This window comes from Ovis aries, chromosome 6 (genome assembly GCF_016772045.2).
Source record: "Ovis aries strain OAR_USU_Benz2616 breed Rambouillet chromosome 6, ARS-UI_Ramb_v3.0, whole genome shotgun sequence".
Lineage (NCBI taxonomy): Eukaryota > Metazoa > Chordata > Mammalia > Artiodactyla > Bovidae > Ovis > Ovis aries.
Genome location: NC_056059.1, coordinates 66259541 through 66272949, shown reverse-complemented (window position 1 = coordinate 66272949; position 13409 = coordinate 66259541). Strand labels below are relative to the sequence as shown.

The following is a 13409-nucleotide window of genomic DNA, read 5'->3' as shown; positions in this document are numbered from 1 at the left end:
CTTTGGTTCTCAGCTTTCTTTATAGTTCAACTCTCACATACATACATGACTACTGGAAAAACCATAGCCTTGACTAAACAGACCTTGGTTGACAAAGTAATGTCTCTGCTTTTGAATATGCTATCTAGGTTGGTCATAACTTTCCTTCCAAGGAGTAAGCGTCTTAATTTCATGGCTGCATCACCATCTGCATCTGTGATTTTGGAGCCCAGAAAAATAAAGTCAGCCACTGTTTCCACTGTTTCCCCATCTATTTGCCATGAAGTGATGGGACCGGATGCCATGATCTTTGTTTTCTGAATGTTGAGATTGAAGCCAACTTTTTCACTCTCCTCTTTCACTTTCATCAAGAGGCTCTTTAGTTCTTCTTTACTTTCTTCCATAAGGGTGGTGTCATCTGCATATCTGAGGTTATTGATATTTCTCCCAGCAATCTTGATTCCAGCTTGTGCTTCTTCCAGCCCAGCATTTCTTATGATGTACTCTGCATAGAAACTAAATAAGCAGGGTGGCTATACAGCCTTGATGTACTCCTTTTCCTATTTGGAACCAGTCTATTGTTCCATGTCCAGTTCTAACTATTGCTTCCTGACCTGCATACAGGTTTCTCAAGAGGCAGGTCAGGTGCTCTGATATTCCCATCTCCTTCAGAATTTTCCGCAGTTTATCGTGATCCACACAGTCAAAAGCTTTGGCATAGTCAGTAAAGCAGAAATAGATGTTTTTCTGGTACGCTCTTGCTTTTTTGATGATCAAGCGGATGTTGGCAATTTGATCTCTGGTTCCTCTGGCATTCCTAAAACCAGCTTGAACATCTGGAATTTCACAGTTCACGTACTGCTGAAGCCTGGCTTGGAGAATTTTGAGCATTACTAGCCTGTGAGATGAGTGCTATTGTGTGGTAGTTTGAGCATTCTTTGGCGTTGCCTTTCTTTGGGATTGGAATGAAAACTGACATTTTCCAGTCCTGTGGCCATTGCTGAGTTTTCCAAATTTGCTGACATATTGAGTGTAGCACTTTTTCAAATCTTTTAGAATTTGAAATAGCTCAACTTGAATTTCATCACCTCCACTACCTTTGTTCATAGAGATGCTTCCTAAGGCCCACTTGACTTCACATTCCAGGATGTCCGGCTCTAGGTGAGTGATTGTACCATCATGATTATCTGGGTCATGATCTTTTTGTACAGTTCTTTGTGTGTTCTTGCCACCTCTTCTTATCTTCTGCTTCTGTTAGGTCCATACCATTTCTGTCCTTTATTGAGCCCATCTTTGCATGAAATGTTCCCTTGGTATCTCTGATTTTCTTGGAGAGATCTCTAGTCTTTCCCATCTTGTTGTTTTCCTCTATTTCCTTGCATTGATCTCTGAGGAAGGCTTTCTTATCTCTCCTTGCTATTCTTTGGAAATCTGCATTCAAATGGGTATATCTTTCTTTTTCTCCTTTGCTTTTCTCTTTTCTTCTCTTCACAGCTATTTGTAAGGCCTCTCCAGATAGCCATTTTCCTTTTTTGGATTTCTTTTTCTTGGAGATGGTCTTGATTCCTGTCTCCTGTACAATGTCAAGAACCTCCGTCCATAATTCATCAGGCACTCTGTCAGATATAGTCCCTTAAATCTATTTCTTACTTCCACTGTATAGTCATAAGGGATTTGATTTAGGTCATACCTGAATGGTCTAGTGGTTTTCCCACTTTCTTCAATTTAAGTCTGAATTTGGCAATAAGGAGTTCATGATCTGAGTCACAATCAGCTCCTGGTCTTGTTTTTGCTGACTGTATACAGCTTCTCCATCTTTGGCTGCAAAGAATATAATCAATCTGATTTCAGTGTTGACCATCTGGTGATGTCCATGTGTAGAGTCTTCTCTTGTATTGTTGGAAGAGGGTGTTTGCTATGACCAGTGCATTCTCTTGGCAGATCTCTATTAGCCTTTGCCCTGCTTCATTGTGTTCTCCAAGGCCAAATTTACCTGTTACTCCAGGTGTTTCTTGACTTCCTTTTTTGCATTCCACTCCCCAATAGTGAAAAGGACATCTTTTGGGAGTGTTAGTTCTAGAAGCTCTTGTAGGTCTTCATAGAACTGTTCAACTTCAGCTTCTTCAGCATTACTGGTTGGGGTATAGACTTGGATTACTGTGATATTTAGTGGTTTGCCTTGGAAATGAACAGAGGTCATTCTGTCGTTTTTGAGATTTCATCCAAGTACTGCATTTCGGACTCTTTTGTTGACCATGATGGCTACTCCATTTCTTCTAAGGGATTTCTGCCCACAGTAGTAGATATAATGGTCATCTGTGTTAAATTCACCCATTCCAGTCCATCTTAGTTCTCTGATTCCTAAAATGTTGACGTTCACTCTGCCATCTCCTGTTTGACTACTTCCAATTTGCCTTGATTCATGGAGAAGGCAATGGCACCCCACTCCAGTACTCTTGCCTGGAAAATCCCATGGACGGAGAAGCCTGGTAGGCTGCAGTCCATCGGGTCACGAAGAGTCGGACACGACTGAGCGACTTCACTTTGACTTTTCACTTTCATGCATTGGAGAAGGAAATGGCAACCCACTCCAGTATTCTTGCCTAGAGAATCCCAGGGATGGGGGAGCCTGGTGGGCTGCTGTCTATGGGATCGCACAGAGTCGGACACGACTGAAGCGACTTAGCAGCAGCAGCAGCATGGACCTAACATTCCAGGTTCCTATTCAACATTGCTCTTCACAGCATTATTACAACATTATTAAAACATTGTGTTAGTTTCAGTTATATAGCACAGTTACTCAGATATATATATGTAGCTGCTGCTAAGTTGCTTCAGTCGTGTCTGACTCTGTGTGACCCCATTGACGGCAGCCCACCAGGCTCCCCCATCCCTGGGATTCTCCAGGCAAGAACACTGGAGTGGGTTGCCATTTCCTTCTCCAATGCATGAAAGTGAAAAGTCAAGTCACTGAGTCGTGTCCAACTCTCGGCAACCCCATGGACTGCAGCCTACCAGGCTCCTCCGTCCGTGGGAGTTTCTAGGCAAGAGTACTGGAGTGGGGTGCCATTGCTTTCTCTGATATATATGTAGACATATATATAAATATATATGTACATTTTTTAAGATTCTTTTCCCTTATAGATTATTACAAAATACTGAGTATACAGTAAATCTTTTTTTTTAAATCTGTCTATTTTATGTATGTAGTGTGTATGTTAATCCCAAACTCTTAAGTTGTTCCTCCCACATCTTCTTTCCCCTTGGTAACCATAAGTTTCTTTTCTGTCTATATGCCTGTTTTTGTTTTATAAATAAGTTCATTTTTATCAGTGTTTAGATTCTACATGTAAGCGATATCCTATTAATATATAGTTTTCTTTCTCAGTCTGGTTTACTTCCACTCAGTATGATAATCTCTAGGTCTGTCTGTGTTCCTGACAAAAGATTAATTTGCTAAATGCTTGGTGTTTATTGTCTCATTAAGTGCAGTGATCACTCAGTTAACCTTGGCTGTATATATCATATATAAAGACAGCCTGACTGGGCAGCAGGTTAGGGGCTGAGAACCAGGTCAAAGTCCCTTAACTTTCCCTTGCACAAATAATATTAATGTTTCAGGAACTATCATCATCGAAAATAAAAATCACTTCCACATGTATTATCATCTCTATCCTATGCTCCTAAATAATTTCTGCAACAGAAAATATTGCCCCATTAATGCTGCCTTTGATTAAGAGGCATCCACGTCAAAAAGTGCAGACTCTGGAGCAAGATGGCTTAGGTTGTAACCTAAAGTCTACTATTTATTAGCTGTGAGCCTTCAGTGAGTTATTTCGGCCTGTTTCCTCAAGTGTTACAACAGGGTGAATTGTCACTACTGCATAAGGTTGCTGTGAGGATTCGATGAGTTTATTTGGATACAAAGGCTACCACAGTGAATACTGTTTTTAGTGTCATTGACTATTATGACAGTCCATGCTGCTATCTCTCTCGTTTTGAGACTCACTACTTGATACTATCATGTGAATGTTCTCTTTATTTTATAGTTATTGTGATTGGTTGATGAGCTTTGAATGCTTTCTTGGTTGATTACAAACTCATAGCCACTGTTCTGTCTCATTTGTCCCCCAATAATAGAATTTCCAGTGGTATGGTTGGGGGGTGGAGAGCCTTAGTTATAGCTGTGTCCATCCAATATTTCCTATCCAGATGAGCTTGCGTAAGGACATTCTGTATCATACAGTAAGGATATTGCTGCTGCTGCTGCTAAGTCGCTTCAGTCGTGTGTCCGACTGTGTGAGCCCATAGACGGCAGCTCTGGTAACACTAATAATAATGATGATAAAATTTGCCATGCACTGACAGAGATCATCTTATTTACTCTTCAGAATAACTCAGCAAGTTAGGCATTAGTAATTTTATATGGATAAGGATATAGACACAAAGAGATTAAGAAACTTGTATAAAATCATATATTGAAGTGATAAACCCAAAACAATTTCTGCCTAACTTTGAGAACTCCCTCATGTCCACTCTGCCATTCTGTCCTTATGTGGTGGGGGTGGGGGTCGAGGAGACAGTCTGGGGACCTGGGAGCTTGTGGATGACTTCAGAGCTGCTGAGTGGATGTGTACGGCTATGCGCTCTGCATACTTTGTGGGAACTCTTCCATTTGCTTCTGATTGTGCTCAGGCACCAAGATACTGGTTTGGATTGACCAGGAAAATTATGCCCAATAATGAAGTCTTCTAAGACCTAAGATGTGCCAGAACAGTAACTATTTAATTGTTTGTTGAGATTTTTGATGGTATTTTTTTAAGGAAGTTAAGTTTTAAGTATGTGGGGAGGGGGGAGTGAACAGTCTATTTCATATGAGATTCAAATAAAAAGAAATAATTCTGGGCTAGCATTTATCTGTCCCAATTCTCATTTTTCTCTTTACTCAAGAAAGAATTTGCTGAGTAAGAGATGTCACTCGAGATCACGTAAAAAGAAAAACTAATAAAAATTAGTGTAAATATAAGTAGAGTGTGCCAAATTCTTTGGAAAGGTCTATCACTAAAGATGTACGCCTCTTAAGTTTTCTAATTATTCCAGTATAGTAAAACATGAAATGTGTGTAAATGCCAGCTGGCGTATCTACATCATTACTAGTTCATTTTCTAGGAGTAGCTAGCCCAAAATTCACTCCTGTGTATTGTCTTAGCCTACTCTTAAATGTCCTCTTCCAGCTCCTGGGCCAGCCAATATGGTGCATACTCAGCATTCTAAAAACGGGGCCTGGCATCAATATCGGAACTTGTTAAAAAAGTCCCATGGTTATTAAAGCATTTTCAGGGTAGATGTGGTGACCGATGTACTGTCTTCCTAGATGCAGAAGAAGCATGGCTTCTTATCTGAGAGGTTAGCGTCTGTTTGCTGTTTTGCTGGTGTCCATTTAACCAACTACTTCACCTAGACACAGGTGTAAAAAGCCCATTCCTGTCATGCTAGTTCTTTCTTAAAATTGAACTCCAGACAGAGAAACTTTTTAATGTCTAAAGGGATGGTAATTTCAAACACTCAGCCAACTATTTATGCCAGTTACTTTCTTAATTTTGCCAACAGTCATAAAATAGGGACCACAATATCTGAAAGACCTTTGTGCAAACTGTTAAATCAAGTGTACTCTAGACAGTAAAAAAGGAATGCAAAGCAGCCACATAGCCATACATTGTTGGACATATTCATAAACTTGGTGATCTACCCTCCTTAACAATCAGAAAGTCATTTTTGGATTCGCAACTCAATAATTGCATTAATATTCTGCTTACTTGTCATTAATGATGAAATTCCTTCTCATACTGCAGGAGAGAAAAAGACCATTACTGCTTATCCTCAGGAGAAATTGTTCTATTACCAAAAAAATGTTCAAAGCAACATAGATAATCTGAAGTTGTTTATATTTGAGTTTCAGATTCCTTTTTGATTACATTATGGTCTCTGTAAAACTTTCTGATTTCTGAGTAGTATTCTTACTTACATGGCACTGTTTATATTTTATTTTCAAGCTCTTCCAGTATAATTTCTATGCTATTAGAGGAAATATACCTAATAAAGTTGTAGAACAGTTTTGAATTCGTAATAGGCCATTTAACTTGCTATGAATAAGAAGAAAACCTTTGATTTATATTTAAATTTTGCAGCTAGAATTTTTCAGAATTAATTTAGGGTTTATTCACTATCTCTCAATGACCATAGGGATGGTGCCATTTTCCGGGTCGCAGAGTTGGACACGACTGAGTGACTGAACTGAACTGAACTGAACTGAAAAACAAAAATAAAATAAAATAGAGCCCTAAAAGTCCTGAGGTCTCTTTCCGAAACAAAGTCTAATAAATTCACAATATTGCATTTTCATAGGCATTTAGGTATTTATATATTTGATTGAATAAACATATTTTAAGTCTGTTTTAAACTTATAAAATGTTAAAGCTATCACAAACATTTCTTTTAAAAGAGAATACAACCAAATTCTCAACTTGTTCCCTCTGTATAGTTTATGGAATATTTTTGAAAGATCCATAGCTCAGAAGCTACACAGTTGTTCTAATTTCTCATGTTTTAAAACTGACAATTCAGAAAGGATTAGAAGGAAAATGGATTTGTGAAGAGCTGAAAAATGTATTTTTATTTACTACACATTTATCATGCGCTCGGCATTATGTGAAATATGGTTAATTCCAAAGCAGTGTTAAATATTTCTGCCCTTAAGGAGTCAATGCTTAATGAAGTTGTGGAAACAAAGCTCACACAAATGGAACAATTAGGGAACAATACAAGGTAGAATATAATTAAGTGTCGAGTTGAAGAGACAATGTTATTTCTCCCTGCATCAAAATATTTTTATTTCTTCATTATTGCATGGGGCTCACTGTCCCTTCAGTTTAACATGTGACTTTAGGCTAGGGATTGGCATGGATTGGAATAAACAGTTTATGCCTTCATCATTGTTATTGTCTTCCTCATCATCATTCCTAAACATCTGAGTGTATCAATTCAGGAGATTTCCTAGGTATTACATAGAATGATTTAAATGGATATGGTAAATCTCCAAATAAATTTCCAAACTTAACTACTTAACATGGGTTAGATCCACAGAGAAACAAAGATGCAAAAAGGGACAACTGTGCAAATATTTAGCATTCTTAAATAATGAATTTATCTATAGTTTCAGTGGCAAGTGGGGTTTTTCCATTGAGAATGGGGATTAACATTTTTCCAGGCTCTGCAGAAAAGGTTTGTCTGGAGATGATATGCTTCAGAAGCTTATTGATGGGAAAGAAATACTGTTATTCTTGTTACCAATATTTTCCTGCCAACCATAAACTGAAGGGCAGTAGATGTCCAATCAAAGGAGATCAGTCCTGAATATTTATTGGAAGTACTGATGTTGAAGCTCCAATACTTTGGCCACCTAATTCAAAGAACTGACTCATTAGAAAAGACCCTTATGCTGGGAAAGATTGAAGGCAGAAAGAGAAGGGGACAACAGAGAATGAGATGGTTGGATGGCATCACTGACTCAATGGACATGAGTTTGAACAAGCTCCAGGAGTTGGTGATGGACAAGGAAGCCTGGCTTGCTGTAGTCCATGGGGTCACAAAGAGTTGGACATCGCTGAGTGACTGAACTGAACTGAGGTGTCCAGTATTTTTAAAACCAAATTGTTCTAGAAATCTATTTCTTGGGAGCATTCCTTCTGTTTTATATAAATTGAGCTATTTTATAACTAGTACATTTACTATTTTAATTAAATAGGTAATATTCAGGTAAAGATTTTGAGTGTATATAACTTGTGATTTTTCTGGTAGAGAGTTTCAATAACGTGGACCATGCCTACCCCAGACATGAAATTCTGATACTTTAATTTTCAGTGTTACCATCTTCCCACTCCTGGTTGAGAATCAGTGCTTCAATGAGTCACACTTCCTGTTAGGTGTTGAGTTTCTCAGGTATATTGGCCTGGGTACTAATATCAACCCAACATATGTTAGTTGCCTTACATACTTTAAGTCTTCATAGTAAGCTTAGTAAGTGGGTATCAAGTGAAACCCAGTGTGTTTTCCTAACTTAATCCAACTCACACTGAGCCAGTGATTGGAGGAGTAAATATTTGAACCACATCTGTCTCTCACTCCAAAGCCTGTGCTAATTTCACTGAACCATTAGGATGGGAATCTTATCAAAGATGGTTTGTTTTGAATTATTATAAACTTTGTTACTGCCACCCCACCAAATTTCCAGATCTTTTGGTTTGGTTGTTTTTTCTGCATAGAAGTAACCATAAAGTATTTTGTCTCTTTGCTCTTTTCCTTTGAAGGAATAACCACAGTCCTGACCATGACCACACTGAGCATCAGTGCACGGCATTCCTTACCCAAAGTGTCCTATGCAACTGCCATGGATTGGTTCATAGCTGTCTGCTTTGCTTTTGTATTTTCGGCCCTTATTGAGTTTGCTGCCGTCAACTACTTTACCAATGTTCAAATGGAAAAAGCCAAAAGAAAGACATCAAAAGCCCCCCAGGAAATTTCAGCTGCTCCAGTGCTGAGAGAAAAGCATCTTGAAACAGCTCTGCAGGTATTTGACTTAATATCCTTTAGCTCGAGATTTCAGCATCTTGGTCAAATTTCCATTGCCAGGGGAAAAGCTAGGAAGTTGAAAATCCCAACAACAATTTGTAACTTATTTAAAAATTCAAAAAAAATGTTAAAGGATAATCATAAATTTCAACTTTGAAACTATAATTAATGGCTTAAAAATTAAACAGCTCTGGATGAGATAGATGTACACAGAGCTGTTCAAATGGAAGTTCAGAGTTTAAAATTTTTTAATTTTTAGGGGGCAAAATCTTATGTATGCACTTAAGAGAAACCTGTGGATACCCTTAAGTAGGTCAGAAAAGCATCTTAGTAGAGTTCATTGAAGAAAATAAAGCAGTGATTCTTTGCATAGCTCTGCATTAGAACTGCCCGCATGGGGCTGTGCCCTTGTATGAGAAAAGAAAAGAAAACCAATAAACTAGAAGACTCATAGGTGCAGGTGATATCCGTCCAAGATTGAGAATTCTTGTCCTAAAGAGACAGATCTAAAAGGATATTAAAGTATATAAGAGCTACTGTAATTTACATTGGGCACATAAGTGATTCTGCAAATTAAAAAAAGTTAAAAAGTGACTATTGGATACCAGTTGTACAAAAATAGCAAACCATCATGAAAATGAGAAAGCAAGCAGTCATCACCTCCTCTTTCTCCTCCTCCATCTCTTCTTTCTCCCCCTCCTCCTCTGATACTCCACTATCTCTCTCTCGTTTTCTTTCCTTAATCAAAGAAGTATCTATGGTCAGTTATACACAGCCTTATTGTAGTTGCCACAAATGAGTCTAAAGCTCCTTTTGTCTGCATGTACCCAAATCAAAGTGTATGTAAGTCACCAACTCTATTCTCTATAGGTAATAACTCATTATAACTCAATAACTTAATTATTCAAACATGCATTCATTCTTTTTTTCACTCATTCACCAAATACACATTTAGTATCAACTATGCACCAGACACTGTTTATCTGAGAAACAAGGGCATACAAAGCCCTCTGACAATTACCTTACTCTATGGACTTACATTTAAGTATGTAGGATAGGGGAGACAGAAAATTTACAAAAAGAATGTATATGTATATATAGCAAAACAGGTACATTAGATGGTACATTGCTTTCATAGTGCTGAATCACCAAAGTGGGGAGGATATGTTAGGGCCTTGTGACAATAGTAGAATTCAGTTCTGAGACCAGAAAGTCCTCCCAGAGAAGATGCCAGTAGAACAAATTAGGTTAGCTGTTTACCCTGGTAGGTATGAACTGTTATGGGGCCTTCAGTTTATAGCTCTCCTTCCCAGTGCAGGGATATGGGGACTGGTTCTCTAAGAATGACATATGAGCTGATAGAAAAATTATTGTCCTTCCGTTAAAGTAAGTTTGGATAGCTTACATTTTCTTCTAAAGAAATCAGTTTCATCAAGATTTTCAAAATTATTAGAATGAATTTTGTTTACTATTGTCAGATAAAAAACTCATGATCAACAGTTTTATTCCCTTTTCCTTTCCCCATAAGTAATTTTGTGTCTTTTCTGCCTTTTATTGTTTTGCTGTATTGAGGCCTTGGTAGAATAATTCTATCTACTGTTCCTTTAAAAAATTATCCTGTGTTTATTTATTTGCTTTTTATTCTTATTGTTGACTTAAGATTTATTTTAATTTCATCTTTCTGCAGGTTAATTTTGTTACTCTTTTTCTAGCATTTTGAGTTTAGTTCTTAATTTATTTTCCGTTTCTTATTTAATAATAAAGTTTCTTTTATTGCAATGAGATTTCCTTTGCATATAGCTTTGGCCATAATTCATAACTTTAATGGTATATTATCATAATTATTTGCTAAATATTCTGCAATTATGCTGCTATTTTTCTATATAAGCTCATAATTATTTGGAAGATAATATTACAAGTTCCAAATGGGATATTGTTTGTTTATCTAGCTTCGCTGTATTTTTAGCTGAACCACCTTATGTTCAGAAATGTTACTTGTACTAAAGCTTATAAGTGTTTGATGGAAATTAAGGAGTTGACTATTAGTTACTAATTTTACCTAAAACATTACTATGTCACCTCTTAATAACTTTATAAGTCACTTCTTGCTTTCTTGATCTTTCAAATACCAAAAAAGAAAAATTCTCCCCAAATGAGGTTGTGTTAGTTTTGCATTTTAACTAGTTTTGTCTTATGCATCTTGATGCTGTGATACTCAACATGTAAAGATTTATAACAGCTCTATTTTCATTTAACTCTGTGAATTTGATCATAAGATAACCTCTATGGGGAGATTCCATATAATACCCCTTGAATTCTATTTGGTCTGATTTCATTAACTTTTATATTCTTTCTTAATATTAAATTTTGTAATGCATTTTTATTGTTAACTTTTCACATTCTTTATTTTTTCATACACTTTGAAAGCTATCTGTCCTATGATTATATAACCAGTGTTTAACTTTTAAAACAACGTATTTCAACTTATCATTTTCTAATATTGTAGAAGTTATTAAATATATTGACTTTTCCTTGTAGCTATTAACTCCCCCTGATCCCAGGATTGCTAAAGTCTAAAGAGTCTGCATTTGGAGACACTATATATATATGTAGTTTTTTTCTGTTTATAATGAGTTGATATGATTCTCTTTTCATTTTTGCAAGGTGATAAGACTCCTTGCATAGTGTTATTGTATACACTTGAAAGTACTGCTTAACTAGCATCAAACTATTCTGCAGAATTTCCAAAGGTGGGATGAGAACTAATACCTCCTTGAAACATATTTTTTGACTGTAACAGTTGTTATCACTGATGAATGCTAGGTTTGGTGCGTCCAGTTGGCTAAGTCCGCTTGGATTCAGTAACTCCTCTCGGCAGCATGGGCCTCATGCTGTGTGCAAATGGCATAATAAGGAATAAGATGATGAAATTTGTTTGTGAAGGGCATCGAGTCATGGTCTTTACAGGTTTGGAAGGAATTTATAATAAATTTCATCAAAATATATGTTTCACGTTCTCTACAGTGTGTAACCATGTATGTATTATAACTTAGATCTCCAGGGCAGTTTCCTTGAAGAATGTGTGTTCTAAGGACAGTAATGAATGAATTCCCATCCATCTTCCAGAGTACATATTGCTGCCGGAACACCCCTGGCTTTGGGGCTTCAGTTGTCATTGAATACTTTCAATATTAAGTTTAGCTTTGAAGGTTGAGAATGCATTAAAATTGAGGAAGGGAAGGAGACAGAGAAAAACTTAGATAAATAAGGAGAAGGAAGCAAGAAGGGGAAAGATGTGTTAAGAGCAAAATTTTAAAATATGTTGCTGGTAGGAAATAGTCTAATCATCTTAGTAAGTTTGAATTTTCAGTATCGATTTTAATCAAATAGTTGAAATTTTGTTATTCTAATGTGTTCCAACTTGTGTAGCTATTTGCTTATTTGAATAATGCTGCCTTTGTTTAAAATGTGTTTAAACTCCTCATTTAAAATTGCCTTCAGTCTGCACAATATTTGATAGTTCACTGGTCCTTTGGGTAAGCTCACTAGTCATTTGATTCATTGTCCCTATATGTGACCTATGGACTGTTAACGGCCTAGCAGAGTTTTATGGTTACCATTTTTATTTCTTGGGAATTGGAAAGCTTATGCTTTATGGAATATTCATGAAGCAAGGAGAAAAGGCCGATTGGCAGACTCTACGAGCAGCTACGGGCAGCCTGAATATGTTCTTAGGCACCTCAGGAGGGAAAGTGGATGTTTTGCTTCTGTGACATTATTATAATTCTGGCTTTGACTTTGCCCTTCCAGTATTTAAGCTGAGCTCTATTTTTGTGGTTCTATCTTTCCGTACCCCTACTGCTTCTTAGAGTACCTACCTGCTCTCTGACACAGGTGATCTGGATTAGTAGGATGGTTTGGAAAATAAGTAACTATAAAATGTGGAGATTTCTTAATAAAATCATATTTTAAAAATTATTTGAAAATATATTCCACAGTTCTTGTTCAGTCAGAAAGTATAGATTAATGTAAGCACATTGTATATTGTGAAAAAAAACCCCATGATATAATGACTAAAATTCCTCAGACTTTCACATTGTGTCAGGTACTGTGTGATATACTTAACGTGTGCTAATTAATTGCAAGCTCACAATAACTATTTTACAGATGAAGAAAGTGACCCTTGAAGTTGTTAAGTGATGTGTTCAAGATAACACAACTAGAAAATGGTAGACCCAATATTTAGCTTAATTTAGTTGTGTCTGAGTGTAGGGTTTGTTCTCTTAAATTCTGTTTTATAATATTTAATCTATAATATAGCTATACAGATAGACATTATAATGTATGTGTGTGTGTATATATATATATATATAAATATATATATATATATATAGTACAAGTGTACAAAATGATGAGCCTAACACAGAGTCTTTTGTTTGTATTTCTATGGTTAAATAACAACAGCAAAATATTCCAAATGCTTTTAGTAAGAACTTTTACAGACATTGTAGATACATTTTAATTCTAACAACTTATAAAATACATTCTATTTTTGTCCATGTTTTACCAATGAGGATATTGCTAGTTAGGGATCAAGCAATCTGCCCAGAGTTATTTATCTGGTAAGTAGCAGGGCTGGGCTTGCAAACCTCAATCTTCTCATTTCACATCTTAATGACTGATTAGATGCTGGGACAGGGAAATGAAGGATGAGATAGATGGTGGTGGCATCATTCATTAGAACAGAGAGCAGTGAAGCATGTTTAATGAAGAAGATAATTAGTTCAAGTTTAGACAGGTGG

The 13409-nt window shown here is 36.6% G+C and overlaps 1 protein-coding gene across 1 annotated transcript in view; it reads left to right on the top strand.

Moving 5' to 3' along the window:
• Positions 1-13409, top strand: part of GABRA4 (gamma-aminobutyric acid type A receptor subunit alpha4) — a 78570-nt gene that overhangs the window by 22768 nt on the left and 42393 nt on the right. Inside the window, exon 8 of the mRNA XM_015096482.3 lies at positions 8346-8605. Within this exon, the coding sequence (XP_014951968.1) occupies positions 8346-8605 (260 nt within the window). The remainder of the gene's footprint in view (positions 1-8345; positions 8606-13409) is intronic.